This window comes from Labrus mixtus, chromosome 13 (assembly GCF_963584025.1).
Source record: "Labrus mixtus chromosome 13, fLabMix1.1, whole genome shotgun sequence".
In the NCBI taxonomy this organism is placed as follows: domain Eukaryota; kingdom Metazoa; phylum Chordata; class Actinopteri; order Labriformes; family Labridae; genus Labrus; species Labrus mixtus.
In genome coordinates this window covers 23466978-23484036 of record NC_083624.1, presented here as the reverse complement: position 1 = coordinate 23484036, position 17059 = coordinate 23466978, and the positions used below count along the sequence as shown (strand labels likewise).

The following is a 17059-nucleotide window of genomic DNA, read 5'->3' as shown; positions in this document are numbered from 1 at the left end:
CAAAACCAATCTTTTCAATTCCATCATCCAGCATTTATGCACTTTGTTTTTATTGAAAAATTTTAAAATTGCACATTCAAAACAGGTTATTCTTCTGTTTTTAAATCCATGTTTTGTCCAGAAAGTATCCAAAGTGCATCAATGATCTTAGTTTAGTCAGCCTTTTCAGACAGCTCCACCTGCAGCACACTAAATAAATAAATAAGTGTATTACATTATTGTTGCTCCCTTTCACATGAAATCAGTCTCAGTTGATTACTATTAACCCAGACATGTCCTATTATAAAAAATAACTACCACCAACTGACCCAATCAGTCAGCAGGAAAGTTTTTATTTTCTGCACGTTGTATGTTTCAAAGCATTTTTCAATAAGTCTTACTCATCTGTTTTCATGTGCAGGCAAAATGTGAACTCCAGTCCTTTTGCTCCAATAAGCTGTGCATCAAACACAAATACATACAAAATACACATTTTTTAAAGTGTCATCAGTCAGTAGAGGCCATGGCCAGCAGAAAGAGACAAGTGCATCATGGGGAATTGACCTTTGCCCTGTAAGAATAGATGTACAGGTACATGTTAGTAGGCATCACAGGTTTTCAATGTTACTTCCTCAACCAGTGTGATCTAAAGGGGCAGGAGAAGGTCTCACTATAAGACAATCAGGGTGCTTCAGGTTCACACTCTTTCTTTACCTCAGGCCAGGGCACAGAGCAGCATGAGCCAATCAGGTTAGCTTGTGAAGGCCTCGAAGTCTGAGTCTGAAACAGGAAGCAGGAAATGTCAGAAATTATAAATCTCAAAAACTTCAGTTTTAGTACTTTGATTTACAAAAACGATCAATGTAAAGCAATGAGGGGCTCTTAACATCAAAGTGCAACACACACATTCTGAGATGATAGCAGCATTAGCTGATTTACATCATGCTAACCAGAATAAATGTGCATACAGTATAGGTGCATATGTATAGCTACATTACTCTGAAAAAAAGCCAATATCCCAATGTCGCTGCTATTCGTGTCAATCTTTATTATTTGTTTTTCCCTTTGAACAATCCAAAACAAAAGCACATGGCAGTACAATATAATACAAATAATACAAGCTGATATTTATATTCATACGAGAAACCATCTGTTTCCCCAAAATAGCCACCAGTTACTCTGAGGACTAGACAGGAGGACCAGTTTGATTTACACACCAGTTTGAATGCATGGATCATGTATCATGTATGACTGGGGCGTGTACAAGAAAATATTTTCTCTGACTCAAGGTCATTTGGTGGTCTTAAGTGATGTGGATTCAAATGTTCATATCAAGAGAATACTGAGAGTACCATTAACTGAGTAAATGAAACATGTAGATTGTCATACTTTTAAAGTCGTGGAAGTTGTGAAACAAACTGCAGCTACAGTCTCCCATCCTAAGAACACATGACTGTACTCCCAATCATTCTTGTGGAGCTCTACCGTTTACTTATTATTGAGGAAAGTTGGGCTGCAATGTGGTGCGAGCGGAAAAAGATCATGTAAAACCACAAAAACTCTGTTGAAGTCCTTCACTCAAATGCATTTGCTTTGATTGAGAATCATTTGATTCCCTAACTTGGCACATTGTAAAGTTGTATAAGCAAGTGAAAAACAAAATGTAAAAAAATGTAAGCATGATTATTTGTAACTAAGTTATTGTTTCATAATGCTGAACACCAGAGAGGCCCATACTCTGAACAAACATGATTAGTATCTCAATTAAAATGCATTAAGGTCAATGGATTTATGTGCAAATAGTACAAAAGTACAGAGGTTAAAAGAAGGTCACAGGTTTAAACAACTCCCACTGGAAAAGGCAGGCTGCATGTATTTACAAGGCATGTGTGAATGTGTTTGTGCTTCAGTTCCTTTTTGCTTCACATATTCCTCAAAGTAGAATCATTTAAGCAGGAAACACAGATCGTTATCAAGCATTACATTTTCATTTAGAGTTGAATAGTACGCTGAGTGTGACTCGCTTCTCATAGATTCCCTATAGGGTGGATTAAGAAAATTCCATGTCAGGGTCTTAACTGACCTTGGCACGTCACACCCATGTACACAGTAGAATAATGCTAACACACAAACATCACTCTGTCCTTACAGGAATTTCAATCGCTTTTCTTTGCCACGTTGAAAATCCCTCTTAATCCCACTCTTTTCAACCTCTGGGGATGTTGGGGCAAATTTATACACTCAGCAACATTCCTGTGTTTTGCTTTTGTATCCAAACACTGATCACAACTTTTAGCTGTGTTAATAAAACAAAGAATAAACTATAGACCTGCGCTATAATCATCAGATAACGTTTGTTATTATTTGGCACACACAAAAAACTACTGATTGGCGAACTACATTGATACATTTATGTCGGCAATCATGAGAGCCACGGCAAAAACACTCCAAACTCTGTCAATTATGATAGTCATCTCTTTCAGAGAAGCCTTGAGCGAGTTGAGGCACCGCCTTCAAATAAGTGACTGTAAATCACTTTACATTAGAGTTAGGCTGTAGGCACAACAATGAGGTATAAGTATTAGAAATAAGGCACACGCACCGAGTTAGCTCACAACGCAGCCACACTTGTTTTTCTTTTTCACACCCTTGTCACTGTTTTTTATGGCACACTCACGCTCAGACTCCTGCTCACTGATTTTTATGGCCAGCTCACTTTCCTGCTCACTACTTTTTGTGGCACACTCAGACTCTTGTTCACTACTTTTTGTGGCACACTCAGACTCTTGTTCACTACTTTTTGTGGCACACTCAGACTCTTGTTCACTGCTTTTTGTGGCACACTCAGACTCCTGCTTACTGCTTTGACTCTCTGCTGTACTGCTGGTCGTTGTGGGAGACTCAGGAGAAGAGTCTGATTCCCTGGTTCCCTCCCCCGTCGTTTTCCACCCACCTCCCGACTCTGGGCCCATTTTAAACTGCCCATTTTCACCAACCTCCCCTGAAAGCGTGTGTTCACTACCATCAGCATTAACAGTTGTAGTCTTAACAAACACACGTCTCTGATGGCCACCACCTTTGTCGGCCATAACTTTGCCTGCGCGCACAGCACCTGTTATGATGTCCGTTACAGCTGCTCTCTGCTCGGCTTCCATTTCTGACAGGCTGCATGCCAGAGCCATCTGCAGGTCTTCGTCATCGTCGCTGGCTGCCTCAACCCCGTAGTGGTAGAAGGGGGCGGCGCTAAAAGAGCGATGTGTTGACTCAGTGTGTGAGTCCGCAGATGATCTGTTTGGGATCTTCGGCTTCTGAGGGGAGTGACCGGGTTGTCCCTCTCGTCGGCTCAGCTCCAGTGCCAGGGCCATGTCATCCTCTGCACCTGGGAACAGCACAAACACAACAACATTCATGTGTACCTCCAATTCTTCAGGATTAAAGTGAGACAACAATATTAATGTTAACATATTCAAATCAACATTTTAGCAGCTCTGAGCAGTTTTCACTTGTTTTGCGTCTGATCGTTTGATACTCATCCTGAGTAGGTGCTGATACAGGGAGGTGGCTTAAAATCCTTTGTTCCCTTGTCAGAGGCGGGACTTGTGATAAAATCAACTATTATGGCTGTGTTGGAGGCTTCATCAATGTTACACACTTCCTTTTGTTAGTCCTTCAAATTGTGACTCTGGACATCTTCCTTATCAGTGTAAACATATACACTTGAAAGTAAGATCTTTTAGATAGCCTTTGTGTTAGCAGTTAAATTAAATGTGATAACTGAAGATAAAAAGAATAAACAAAAATGCCAGTCTTTCATGAATGTGCAGATTTCAGGCCACACCCTGCATAAGTCAGCACCTAGCTGGGCCATCCTAGTAAAAATAGTCCGGCTCTGCCCCTGATCCTGAAGGAGCTAAATTATTTCCACATTGATAATTAGAAGCGGAATCCTTTCATGTGCCAGGCCATGGGCGTCACTTTTAGTTAGCAGAGATAACTCAACAAAGTATGGAACTCTAATTTCTTAGTGGAATTTTTACAGCCAGGAAAAAATATCTTCCTGGAAAATCTATTGAAGTATCATGAAACCGTCTGAGAAGATTATAATCAAACCTTTGAAAATTAGACTAATGAAAGATGGGACTTCAAAGCAAACTGAGTTCACTGACTAAATCTACTGAAACAGAAATAAATGAAAGACTACTGAAAGATTAGAAACAACTTCAATTTTCTGAAATTACTCAGACTAAAACTACATTTAAATTTCTTGTCAAAAGTAAAACTGATATGAACTGACAGTCAAAAGTGGGTAACAAGACATTCTGTAGGCCTGTTACCACATCCGACAATATCTGAAACATCTGCTCATAAAACAGCGTAAAAAGTCTGATTCATGATTTGAAAGCTCTTTCGAAAAGCTAATTTAAGACCTGCATTTGTTAGATCTGTTACTAAGACTGTGCCTGTCACACTTGTTTAGATGAGTTTCTTAGACTTAATTGGATTTCCTGTAACTTTTGCGGTTTTGTTTACAGCCGACAAAATCAGTTTACATGAAGTCCTCACATCTCCAAATCACACTATTTAGAAAGATGTAATATTACCATTAATTAGAACTTTCTTCAACACCCCATCCTCTTCAATCTCTACTCTTTCCTGCCCGTTCACTTTTGTCCTGTAGGCAAGACAATCAGAAGGTGAGAAAGACACACAAATAAAAGTTTGTGTTGAAATCACTTTGTCTTTTGGCCTGTTCACTTGTTCTTATCCAACATAAATGCACTAGTTTTTGTTTTTTTTAAATCTACCTCATAAAAGAACTACTCAGTGGAGTTGACAGATTTAAAGTTTTGGACCCAAAAAGTCGTCAAATTCTAAATTCTAAAATTTCACAGGTAGGGTACCTTCTTTTATTGAGGAGAATACCTACTTCTTTGTGGTGGTGCGTTTTCCATTTATGACACGAGTGGAGGTAGATACTGATTTGATATTGCCAATCCCTCCACCGATGCTGTCCATCCCGTCAAGACCTCCCATGGAAGAGGAGAAGGAGGTGAAATCAGCTGAGGAAGGGAATGATGATCAGGGAGAGAAAGCAGAAGAGAAGAGAATGGTTCCTTTAAATGAATCCATACCCAGTATCCCGTTCAATATAATGGAATTATACATGTAGCTCCAAAATAAGAACTTAAGTTATGATGTTACATGTCCCTCCTTTATTTAAGAGACGACAGTTATTTCATGTTACTGGGAACGATTAGGGCTTTCAACCCTCTGCCCACTTTATGATATCTCATGATGTCTAATTGGAACTAATTATAATAATTATAATATAATTAAGGACACTGTATTTTCTTCGCAGCTTCCCTCTTACAGTATGTATTTGTTTACCTCCTGCTGAAGGAAAGGAGAAGAACCGACTGGGGCCGGGGCGAGAGGATGGGCTTTCAAAGGAGGAGAAGTCATCTGGAAGAGAAATGCATGGATGTATCTAGTCATCAAAGGAGGGAGCAATAACATCAAAATACAAATTATTTTGTATATATTGTGTATAACTTACCAAAGAAATAAGCAAAGGGGTCCTGGCCTGAAAAAAAGTCCTTGAACACATCGTTTGGGCTGCGGAATGTGAAGGAGAATCCTGACGGAAAGTCTGAGCTGGAGGAACCTGAAAAATGAAGTCGTCGGTGTTACAATAGGTTTGTGTAGAGAAAACAAGATAGTGAAAGGGTCGGATAAAGGGAAGAATAATAGAAAAGCATATTCAGGTCCAGAATGGGCAAAGTGAGTGATACAGGGGAGGAGGGAGGAGAAAAGTTAGGGATGAGAATGAGAGAAAGGGGAAGAGCAAAAAGGGAGGTGGGTAGCAGGTTTTGATTTACCTCTGTCTCTCATTGTGTCGTTCCCAAATCTGTCATATTCTTCACGCTTACTTTCTGTTATAGAAGAACAAAGCACAAATGTACAAAATAAATAGAAATGCATACAAACATGTCCCTTTTTAAAAACTTACAGATACGTATAAAATGAAGTTACAGCCGCTTGACAAGCTCAAGCAGCCAGCTCCCGGAACAAAACACACAAATATGATGATAAAGACAAACTGTCCTCGTGACTTACTGTCAGATAAGACTTCATAGGCCTCAGCCAGTTCTTTGAACTTTTTCTCTGCGTCCTCTTTGTTCTCCGGATTTTTGTCCGGATGCCATTTCAGTGCTAGTTTCCTGTACCTGGAGACAAAACACAAACTTCAACTCAAATACACAAGTAAATATACATCAAGAACTAAAGACGTGCTAATACAAAGATCACTTCCACAAGAACTGTTTTAGACAGTGTAGAGAGCCATAATAAATACCACAACTTCAACTATTTAAAGTCTCTTTTTGTCACATTAATGCTTCTCAATAATCTTTCAATTGCTTTAGTTACAGTAGATTCAGATGGAGTAGATACAGTAACACTGGGGTTACGTTACAGTATATTAAAAAACAATTTGTTTTGGGTGTTGGGAATAAAACAGCTCTGTTTAAAAATACATACTATAAAACGTAACATAATAAGATCATGAACACAAGGTATGTAAGACCAAGAATCTTAACAAACTCAAGGTAAATGTATCAATGTTTTCATAAGCTGGCTTTGTTAAAGGAGCAATATGTAACTCTGACACCTAGCGTTTAAAATGAGTACTGCAGTCCAAATTCAAAACATTGAAGAGAGCTGTGTCCCCACAGCCCCCTCCTCCCTTGAGTCAATGTCGCAACACAGAATTCTAACCTCTCCATGTTTCAAAAGCATCTCCATTATTTATCCTATGTTGACCATGTTTCTAATCGTGGAGCTTATTAGAAAAATGCTGAGGCTTTTAAGGTCAGTTGAATCTGAACCAGTTTGCTTGCCCTCTTCCATCGCTGCAACACCTGTTTGGTTTGGTGTCCAAAATGGCCGTGTGGAGGTGTCTTAAAGCCACCTTCTCTGGTCTAAAACAAAAAACAGACCATTCCAGACACGAATCCAGACTTAGCAGGAGAACATACTGGCTGCTGCGTTGTTGTCAGAGAAGCCAGCACTTCAACACAGCATGTTTCATTAATGTCTGATCATATAGTAAGGTCATTTTATCATTTAATTCAGAAGATATCTTACAGATTAATCCTTTAAGTAAGAATTCAAGTTTATGTCCATAAGCTGCATCTTATAATACATTGAAATATTGCTTTATGATTAATTAATTAGTGTAAAGAAATTACTCACGCCTTCTTGATTTCATCCTGAGAGGCAGTTTTGGAAACTCCCAAGACATTATAGTAATCAACCATGTTTTCCTCCGGACACTTCACTCTGTCTCTGAAAAGGAAAAAGTTTATTTTGAATAGTGAACATTAAACAGAACAAACACATTCTGCAATCAACAAATCTTTGTCTGCTAAACAGAAGTTTGGAACCCTAACCCATCATGCTTACTGCATTAATGGAACCCTATATATCTATCTTATCTTCTTACAGCCTCTGTCCTCTAGGTCTCATCCTAAGTTGCCTGAGTTCCTGTGTTGCCTGACTTACTATGTTGCTTGAATTCTGGTGATGTTTGGGTTCTGATGCTGGTCTGGTTTCTGTTGGGGTTCTTAAACTGTTGGGTATTGTTGTTGTTGGTTGGGTGTCCCATCTGTGGGGTGCGTTGTTGTTGTTGTTGTGGTGCTTTGTTGTTATGTCATATTCTGTAAAGCATTTTTTTTAAAACAAAGGTTTACAAAGTGCTATACAAATAAAGTTATTGTTATTATTATTCTTGTTAAAGTTTAACATTTGAAAAAGGTCCCCCTTTTTTTTTATTGATTCCACACCCCAGGAACTATGAACTATTTAGAGGAACCTATTTAGCTCCTGTTACCATGGCGGTGTGAATGTAGACAAAAAAAAATGTCCCCATGGTTTGTAGTTCTCAGGGAACTCCCTAGTGGATGGTCCCTCATACAAAAAGTTCCCAGAACTGTTTGGTCCGAAAACACAGGTTTGGTGACTCATCTTTTTTTATATAAAGGTGTGCCCTTGCTATGACAACATCACAGAATAGTCACTGTCAGAATTCAGCATGCTAACCATCATGCTAACCCCAATAATGGACTATCACAGTTCCAGGGCTGACGGGGATTTCCCAGCTGGAGCAAAATAACTAAACTTAACTTCCACCTATGGCCTCTTGGGAGCAGCCATGCGCTCATACAAGTATTATAGCCATGTTATTTCTAGAGTCATGGCATCTGACAACTGCTGTTGACATGACAGAAGGCCTACGCACACTTACACCCCAGAGCAGATGCACTTTGCAGACAGTTGTATAGATATCCAAGAAGCGCAACGTAACATGTACATTACCTTTAATAAACATTATTTTGTAAATCGGTTAAAGCCTTTTTTTTTTTTACTATGTCAACGTTGTACATCTACAGCTAACCGGTGTAGCTAGAAAGTGGGTTGCCACAACTTCATACAGCTACCCGACGATGTGAAGCCTACTCACTGTCGGCGTCTTCAAAGCAGTGTAGCGGTGTAAGAGCAACAATGAATTCCTTGAATGCGCCCCTCTTCTCTCTCTCTCTCTTCGTGACAGCCGCACACAGACAACCTCCTCCTTCAGCCTTCAGTCGACACCGCCCAGTTACAATAAGTCGGCAGTGTACCGTTATGTGTCAGCGGTCTACTCTCCGGTCCCCGCCGGGAAAACAAGCGCACAGTTATGCCTGTTTGGCTCGTTGTGTGTGCTGGGTTTATGTGAACGCGTTACGTCACAGAGCGTCTGGAACATGCCAGAGACCAGCCCTGCCCCAACGCCAGCCTGTTGCTCTGTGACACTGTCGCTCAAGTATTTACAAAAACTATTGTGCTAAACTAATGTTGAAACATCCTCACTTACTATACTATTAATGCAGTAGTAGTTTTGTATTGGCTGACCTATTTACTCACATATTGATAACATTTCTTGCACTATAATTGCATCTATAATTCAACAATTAATAGTTTACAGTCTAGCTATTTCTTGTAATGGAGTGTTGTTAAGCCCTGAGGCTGATAAATTTACTGTAAAGGCAGGGGCGTATCCAGAGGGGTGGCCAGGGGAGTCATCCCCCCCCCCCCCTTGAAATCTGATTGGCCACCTCTTGCAAACTGTCTAACTTGCAAACCACTTTCTAGAAATGTTTGGGAACTGAAAAATTGACAATACATGTATTTTTTCAAGTTAGAGTGTGTAAGAGTTTGCATGCAATATTTTAAGTACTTTAAGTAGTGACTTTGTGCATCTTCTTTTTGAGTCCGCAAAGGATTAGGCTTAGAAGATGTAAATGTAAAACAATTATTTTACTTAGCCTACATGTAGATTATTTATGGGGATAGAAAGGGTAAATAAATGAATGAATTTGCCCAAACTTCATGGACCACCTCATAAGTCAAGGTGGGCCACCCCAGACATAAAAGTCTGGACACGCCCCTGTGTAATGGACATGAATAGTGTACTTTCCGATAGCCTATTATTATTACAAGTACTTCTATGGGGGGTAATAGTAGTTGGCCAGGGCTGTTATGACTAAATCTTGGCTTTGGATTTGACCAACTTACACAAATATCTACTGTTTGTATTATCCGGTCACAATGCTCTCATCTAGTGGCTGAATGAAGCAACTGTAGGTAAAAGACCAGCCCCTTGTATATTTATGACTGATCATCAACAAGAATACAATTGCAGGAAATTTTCAAAGGGAGGGATGCTTGAGTTTCCTTGCTAAAGGGTGGGGGGTTACAAGTTAAAACTTGTACAGCAAATATTTAGGGATATATATTTTTTATTTTATGGTAATAGTTTGCACACAAATAATGAATGCATTTTTTAAAAATTTAAACTATATACCTTTAGTTTATAATTCTCACCATGCAGCTAGTTATATACACATATTCACTGTTATAAGTTAAATGAAAAGCTCTTAGATATTTAAGATGAGTCAGCATAAAGGCTTCTTGGGGTTTTTGGCCAGGAGGGTGTTGTTGAAGCAGTTCTGAATATTTTCCTAAATAGATGTCAAATTATGTTAAATCAGTTCAAAAATGATCACAAGTTCATTTAGCAGGTTCATGAGAACTTTTTATTGATAATACTGTTTTTTCACCACCACATGTTATCAGAGTGTTGCTGGGAATGTAAAACTTTCATGATAACTTGGAATGCGTGATGACAAAGCCCATATTTATGGCTCTTTAATACTCCTCTCCCTCTTCTTCCTCGTCTCCCATGCTGTCTGTGCCAACTTCTTCATAATCCTTCTCCAGGGCGGCCATATCTTCTCTGGCCTCTGAGAACTCTCCCTCCTCCATTCCCTCCCCAACATACCAGTGGACAAAGGCTCTCTTGGCATACATGAGGTCAAACTTGTGGTCGAGACGGGCCCAGGCCTCAGCGATGGCGGTGGTGTTGCTCAGCATGCACACAGCCCTCTGCACCTTGGCCAGGTCTCCTCCAGGAACCACAGTTGGAGGCTGATAGTTGATGCCCACCTTGAAGCCAGTCGGGCACCAGTCCACAAACTGGATGGTACGTTTGGTTTTGATGGCAGCAATGGCTGAGTTGACATCTTTGGGCACCACATCACCACGATACAGCAGACAGCAGGCCATGTATTTACCATGACGAGGATCACACTTCACCATCTGATTGGCCGGCTCGAAGCAGGCATTGGTGATGTCAGCAACAGACAGTTGCTCATGGTAGGCTTTCTCTGCGGAGATGACCGGGGCGTAGGTGGCCAGAGGGAAGTGGATACGAGGGTAGGGCACCAAGTTGGTCTGGAACTCTGTAAGGTCAACATTCAGGGCTCCATCAAAGCGAAGAGAAGCCGTGATGGAAGACACAATCTGGCCAATGAGCCTGTTCAGGTTAGTGTAAGTGGGCCTCTCAATGTCCAGGTTTCTGCGACAGATGTCGTAGATGGCCTCATTGTCCACCATGAAGGCACAGTCGGAGTGCTCCAGAGTGGTGTGGGTTGTCAGGATGGAGTTGTAAGGCTCCACCACGGCTGTGGAAACCTGGGGGGCTGGGTAGACAGCAAATTCAAGTTTTGATTTCTTTCCGTAATCGACAGAGAGTCTCTCCATCAGCAGAGAGGTGAAACCTGAACCAGTTCCCCCACCAAAGGAGTGGAAGATGAGAAATCCCTGCAGGCCAGTGCACTGGTCAGCCTGAAAAGAAAAATATATTATTTATGTAAGTCACAGTCTGGACAGCTCTTGCAAAACTGGATTACATTTTCTTTTATTGATTGAACAAATATTAGAGTGCTATGCATTGGAGGGATATAAATCTTGTTCAGTGAAAACACAAGCCTACTAAACTGCAAATCATTACAAGACCACTTCAAAAGTCTCACCAGTTTACGAGTCCTGTCCAGAACCAGATCAATGATCTCCTTGCCGATAGTGTAGTGTCCTCGGGCGTAGTTGTTGGCCGCATCCTCCTTTCCTGTAATCAGCTGTTCAGGGTGGAACAGCTGCCTGTAGGTTCCTGTACGCACTTCATCTATAAAAAGAACAATTGAAAAAGAGTTAGAGCAAATGTCCAACTTTAATTCTGTTATTAAATGTCTAAAATGGGTTCATGGGTTGGGGATTTCTGTGTACTGTAAAACAACATATTGTTTATAGCAATGAAAGATATGTTTAAGATTATTGTTATGCACACACTGTACACACATTACTGACCAATAACAGTGGGTTCCAGGTCGACAAAAATGGCTCTGGGAACGTGCTTTCCTGCCCCTGTCTCACTGAAGAAGGTGTTGAAAGAATCATCTCCTCCTCCAATTGTCTTGTCACTGGGCATCTGTCCGTCCGGCTGGATCCCATGTTCCAGGCAGTACAGCTCCCAGCAGGCATTTCCCATCTGGGCCCCGGCTTGGCCGACATGCATTGAAATACACTCACGCTAAATAAAAGAGAAGAGAGACGGTGGTTAAGGAGGTGGAAAATACAGATTTCCATTAACTTATTAAATGTAAGTATCCTTGGAATTGCTATATTGCAACATCAGCTCAAAAATTAGTACAAATTACGTTGAAGTAGCCTACAAACAAAATCATTATTAGTTCTTTGGTCCCTTTTTTTACTATTCAAAGGAAAATGGAAATTTTTCATTTATTATCTGGTGTCCATGTTCTTTCTTGGGACTTCCTGTCCACCAACAGTCTTTCGTTTGGCACACATTTTGGAGAGGAAATAGCTCAGCTGGGAAAGAAACGCCCTCCAAAGCGGAATGTTAAAGCTTCAGCTGCTCAGCTGCGTATGTTTGGACGAGCCAATATTGAAATGGAAGCTTTTTAAAAGTCCAGAGTCTGCACAAAATGCTGCAAAGGTGGGCAGGAAATGTCTATATATTGATATATAAACTAAGACACTGTGAAGTATACAGGAAGGCCATGGTTTGAGTTTATAGGGAAGCCTTCCCCCTGTCCTCCATCCTGTATCTCCACCCTTTCCCATCATCTCCTCCCCCTCTCTGTCTCTCTCCTCCCCCATCCTGTCCAGCTGCATAGTGCTGCGTAACAGTCAGGGATCTCTCTCTCTCTCTCTCTCTCTCTCTCTCTCTGTCTACCCCTCCCTGCACACATCCCTCTCAACCCAAAAACTCCTAACAGCTGCAAAATGGCTGCCAACAAACTCATATGTCCCAGGCCAGACCACTCCTCTTTTCTCTTTTCCTTCTGTCCATCCCCCACTGCCACGGTTTCCCTGACCACTCTTTCTTAGTCTGCATAACTCTAAATCCTCTATACACACAAATAAGATTCTATTTCCTCTTTAGTTACATATCTTTCCACTTTAATGGCATGTTGCAGTTCATCAAAACAAGTCTGAAGTGATAAAGCAGACAAACTCAAAGTGTCTGTCATCTGACCTAGATTGTCCAAGAGAATGGAAATGACTTGTAAGATCTTGTAGCCATGTAATACCTGTGTATTCCCCTCTCTAAGTTCTAAACAAACATGACCTTAAAAAGGTTTAATTTCAAAACATAACCTTTCACTATTGTCACATAATAGTATGAATCTTCTTTTTCTATCAGCACAATCAAACCAGAGCAGAGGCCTTATAAGCATTAAATAGGCCCTGTCTGTTTAATCTGTATAAATAGAGACAAAGGGAGGCTGTAGGGAGAGACAGAGAGAGAGGAAATTTCCAGACTACGTCATCAGGGGAGCAGTTACTCACCATTTTGTCTGCTGGTCCTTCGACTGACGTTGAGGATTCAGATACAAGGCAGAAGTGCGGAGGAGAGGGAGAGTCAGGGTTTATATAGGCAAGGATGTGGAGGGGGCAGGCAGGAAACCACAGCAAGCAGCTGCATTGCTCATTGGGCAGGAGGGAGCAGCACTTTAAAAAAAAAAAAAAAAGGAAAAAGGGAAGTCCCTTGTCTGTCATATAATCCACCCTTACATTAATTTGCTTTGTCCTTCCGCTAGAAATGTGAAGCTTATATTAACCCTGTTTCATTTTCTCTGTGATCATTTCCCCATTTTTCTCACTGTGTGTTTTTGTGCTACAGTTTTACTTTGGTTATATTCCCAAGGAGTTTATTTACATACAAAGCAGTCATGTCCAAGAATTGCAAGTCATTCCTGAGGACTTCTCATTACATAAAGGGTTTTATAACATTTAACAAGGAATGTGGGCTGAAGTGTTTTGCCCATTTTCTGCATTTATCTGCACCCACACATTCATCACCACACATGTACATAAAAATAACCCTTTGTATTAAATGATGAACAGATAATAATCACACAATATCCATATGGAAAAGATCTGTGAAGTATTTTATTGTGCATCATCAAATGTATGGAACATATGCTTCAGTGGTACTTAAAATCAAGAGCAGCATTTAAAAATAATTGTTAATCATGGTTCGTCTTAAGAGAAGTTACAATACACAGAGACACAATGCTTTGGTTATCAACACACCGAGGATTAATATGAAAGAAGATTAAAAACAAACAAAACTTTAAAGAAATGATGAGGCATTTAAAAAAAAAAATTTTTTTTTGCTTTTCTGTGTTACAACTTTTTCAACAGCCCCTTTCTGGTCCCAGAGCAGTGACTCATGCATAACATGGATCCTATTGTTGCTGCAGGCCCACTGTCTGAGTATGAGCTACACAAACAACTCCAGTCAGTGATTTAGTCAGTTATGTTCCCTCTCAGCCGCTCTCACAGAGTCACAGCTGAATGGTATATAGAAACTGACTGACATAGGAGCTCTTTCATAACTTACATTCCACATGACAGCGTACAGCGTACAGAGGGGGAGGTGCACAAAAGAGAGGGTTTGGCCTAAGTTTCTGAGTTTGATCTGTGAAGGCCTGAAAGAAGATAAGCAACTTATAAACTTTTTATTCGCACCATAAAAGGATCCTGTAAAAATAACACCTAGTGTTTGGCTAAAACTTTTAATTATATATATTTTTTGTCTCACAGTCTGCAGATTCAGTTGACCTGTCTAGGTCCCTCAAAGTACCTTCAAACTTTGGATGTTTCAAGAGTATTTTTCCATTTTGATTTGTTTTTATGTTATGGCTATAAAGTTTTTTTTTTTCTTCACCACAATAAAGTTAAACCAGTAATAAGAACTTATTTACTTTGGCTTCAATGCATGACAGAAGAAGTCAGTATTCATCTCCTTCATCATCCTCTCCTATGTTGTCAGCACCAACTTCTTCATAATCCTTCTCCAGGGCGGCCATATCTTCTCTGGCTTCTGCAAACTCTCCCTCCTCCATTCCCTCCCCAACATACCAGTGGACAAAGGCTCTCTTGGCGTACATGAGGTCAAACTTGTGGTCGAGACGTGCCCAGGCCTCAGCGATGGCGGTGGTGTTGCTCAGCATGCACACAGCCCTCTGCACCTTGGCCAGGTCTCCTCCAGGAACCACAGTTGGAGGCTGATAGTTGATGCCCACCTTGAAGCCAGTCGGGCACCAGTCCACAAACTGGATGCTGCTTTTGGTTTTAATAGCAGCAATGGCAGAGTTGACATCTTTGGGCACCACATCACCACGATACAGCAGACAGCAGGCCATGTATTTACCATGACGAGGATCACACTTCACCATCTGATTGGCCGGCTCGAAGCAGGTGTTGGTGATGTCAGCAACAGACAGTTGCTCATGGTAGGCTTTCTCTGCGGAGATGACCGGGGCGTAGGTGGCCAGAGGGAAGTGGATACGAGGGTAGGGCACCAAGTTGGTCTGGAACTCTGTAAGGTCAACATTCAGGGCTCCATCAAAGCGAAGAGAAGCCGTGATGGAAGACACAATCTGGCCAATGAGCCTGTTCAGGTTAGTGTAAGTGGGCCTCTCAATGTCCAGGTTTCTGCGGCAGATGTCGTAGATGGCCTCATTGTCCACCATGAAGGCACAGTCGGAGTGCTCCAGGGTGGTGTGGGTTGTCAGGATGGAGTTGTAAGGCTCCACCACAGCTGTGGAAACCTGGGGGGCTGGGTAGATGGCAAATTCAAGTTTTGATTTCTTTCCGTAATCGACAGAGAGTCTCTCCATCAACAGGGAGGTGAAACCTGAACCAGTTCCCCCACCAAAGGAGTGGAAGATGAGAAATCCCTGCAGGCCAGTGCACTGGTCAGCCTGAAAATGAATTTACATATGACTTAGTCTGATACAAAAACAACAAGGTTATTACAAGAAACATTTTCTCTCACACATGCGCACCAGTTTACGAGTCCTGTCCAGAACCAGATCAATGATCTCCTTGCCAATGGTGTAGTGTCCACGGGCGTAGTTATTGGCTGCATCTTCCTTTCCTGTAATCAGCTGTTCAGGGTGGAACAGCTGACGATAAGTTCCTGTGCGTACCTCATCTGGAGAATTAAACAAGGATATTGATCATTTGATGAATGATCCAAAAGGGTCACTAATATCTTGCTTTAATAAAGTTTTTACAATGGCAAAGGAAAATTGATTTCTTGCTGTCATAGTACTTAACATCCATTGATATTTAATGTGTGTAATATTGTAAAGAAAGGAAGGTGATGTTGAAGTGGTAGTCTTTTTAGTTGTAACATAATTTTTAACTAAGATACAAAAATGCAGGAATCCCACACCCCATGTTTGTGATCTAATGTTACATACAGCTTTGTTTAAAAAAAAAATAATACATCATGCATACAAATACCTAATGTATGTAAAATATTATGAGCTTCATAACAGGCACTGACCAATTACAGTAGGTTCCAGGTCGACAAAGATGGCTCTGGGAACATGCTTCCCTGCCCCTGTTTCGCTAAAGAAGGTGCTGAAGGAGTCATCTCCTCTTCCGATCGTCTTTTCAGTGGGCATATGTCCGTCTGGTTGGATCCCATGTTCCAGACAATACAGCTCCCAACATGCATTGCCAATTTGAGCCCCAGCTTGGCCCACATGGATGGAGATACATTCACGCTGCAAAGAGTAAGCATCACTGTTCAATTTCCATTGTGTCTACTTCCAGTACTTCTGCCACACAGAATTCTTACTGAAAATCTAGTCTGTCTGACATAAATAATAATATATAAAATATAATATCTCACTGTGATTCTAAAATATACTTCATTCAAACATATTATCTACCTCACAATTTCTTTTTGAATTATGTTCACTTACAGTAAATTTGTCACTAGCAAAACAAAATCTTACCATAGTTTATCTCTTCTCCAACGGCCAGGTATCAGAAAGAAGATGTAGTGCTGGAGACAGCTGTGTTGCTCTGCTTTTTTATAGGCAACCTGCAGCTTGAGGTGAACAGTGATTTGATCTGAGCTGTAATGGGAGAACCTTCTGATGAAGCCAGGATAAGATCACCTGTTTGACAGAAGTACGCACAATGCCAAAGAAGGTCACCACCCTATTCATTGTGTGAGAGCATTGCAAGGGGTGTGTGTGTGTGAACCTCCTGCATCAAAAAAAATAAAAAAACGATAGGCAGATAAAAGGATGGAAACATAATGTAGTTTCACATGGCTTTTAGTAATGCATGACTTTATCATGAAGCTTAT

General features: G+C 40.8%; 3 protein-coding genes across 5 annotated transcripts; all 3 read right to left on the bottom strand.

Moving 5' to 3' along the window:
• Window positions 1-97: 97 nt before the first annotated feature.
• On the bottom strand, window positions 98-8776 carry dnajb2 (DnaJ heat shock protein family (Hsp40) member B2). 3 transcript variants are annotated; one of them, XM_061054242.1, is made up of 11 exons: window positions 8497-8763; window positions 7234-7324; window positions 6097-6206; window positions 5859-5912; window positions 5537-5644; window positions 5368-5442; window positions 4907-5039; window positions 4581-4651; window positions 3092-3358; window positions 694-759; window positions 98-550 (listed from the first exon to the last, which is right to left on the bottom strand). In XM_061054242.1, exons 2-10 carry the CDS (start codon window positions 7296-7298, stop codon window positions 731-733), a joined length of 912 nt encoding a protein of 303 aa, XP_060910225.1. In that variant the 5' UTR covers window positions 7299-7324; window positions 8497-8763; the 3' UTR covers window positions 98-550; window positions 694-730. The 3 variants fall into 3 exon arrangements, with proteins under 3 accessions (XP_060910225.1, XP_060910224.1, XP_060910222.1); XM_061054241.1 differs by lacking the exons at window positions 98-550; window positions 694-759 and having other exon boundaries at window positions 1002-3358; window positions 7234-7326; window positions 8501-8776; XM_061054239.1 differs by lacking the exons at window positions 98-550; window positions 694-759 and having other exon boundaries at window positions 1002-3358; window positions 8497-8775.
• A 1316-nt stretch (window positions 8777-10092) lies between these two features.
• LOC132987278 (tubulin alpha chain) lies at window positions 10093-13390 on the bottom strand. The gene is made up of 4 exons (XM_061054236.1): window positions 13231-13390; window positions 11725-11947; window positions 11394-11542; window positions 10093-11205 (listed from the first exon to the last, which is right to left on the bottom strand). The coding sequence occupies exons 1-4, from the start codon at window positions 13231-13233 to the stop codon at window positions 10228-10230; spliced, it is 1353 nt and encodes a 450-aa protein (XP_060910219.1). The 5' UTR covers window positions 13234-13390; the 3' UTR covers window positions 10093-10227.
• A 426-nt stretch (window positions 13391-13816) lies between these two features.
• On the bottom strand, window positions 13817-16466 carry LOC132987279 (tubulin alpha chain-like). Its single transcript, XM_061054237.1, has 3 exons — window positions 16244-16466; window positions 15738-15886; window positions 13817-15653 (listed from the first exon to the last, which is right to left on the bottom strand). The coding sequence occupies exons 1-3, from the start codon at window positions 16362-16364 to the stop codon at window positions 14679-14681; spliced, it is 1245 nt and encodes a 414-aa protein (XP_060910220.1). The 5' UTR covers window positions 16365-16466; the 3' UTR covers window positions 13817-14678.
• Between the last annotated feature and the right edge of the window lie 593 nt (window positions 16467-17059).

Coding starts and splice junctions, on each gene's coding strand:
- dnajb2 (XM_061054241.1), bottom strand. CDS start 7,298: ATGGTTGATTACTATAATGTCTTGGGAGTTTCCAAAACTGCCTCTCAG. Junction 5,913..6,096: donor CTATGAAGTCTTATCTGACA/GTAAGTCACGAG, acceptor CTTCTATAACAG/AAAGTAAGCGTGAAGAATAT. Junction 5,040..5,367: donor CTCCTTTCCTTCAGCAGGAG/GTAAACAAATAC, acceptor TCCCTTCCTCAG/CTGATTTCACCTCCTTCTCC.
- LOC132987278 (XM_061054236.1), bottom strand. Junction 11,543..11,724: donor CCTGGAACCCACTGTTATTG/GTCAGTAATGTG, acceptor TTCTTTTTATAG/ATGAAGTGCGTACAGGAACC. Junction 11,206..11,393: donor TGGACAGGACTCGTAAACTG/GTGAGACTTTTG, acceptor TTTTCTTTTCAG/GCTGACCAGTGCACTGGCCT.
- LOC132987279 (XM_061054237.1), bottom strand. CDS start 16,364: ATGCCCACTGAAAAGACGATCGGAAGAGGAGATGACTCCTTCAGCACC. Junction 15,887..16,243: donor CCTGGAACCTACTGTAATTG/GTCAGTGCCTGT, acceptor TTAATTCTCCAG/ATGAGGTACGCACAGGAACT. Junction 15,654..15,737: donor TGGACAGGACTCGTAAACTG/GTGCGCATGTGT, acceptor ATTCATTTTCAG/GCTGACCAGTGCACTGGCCT.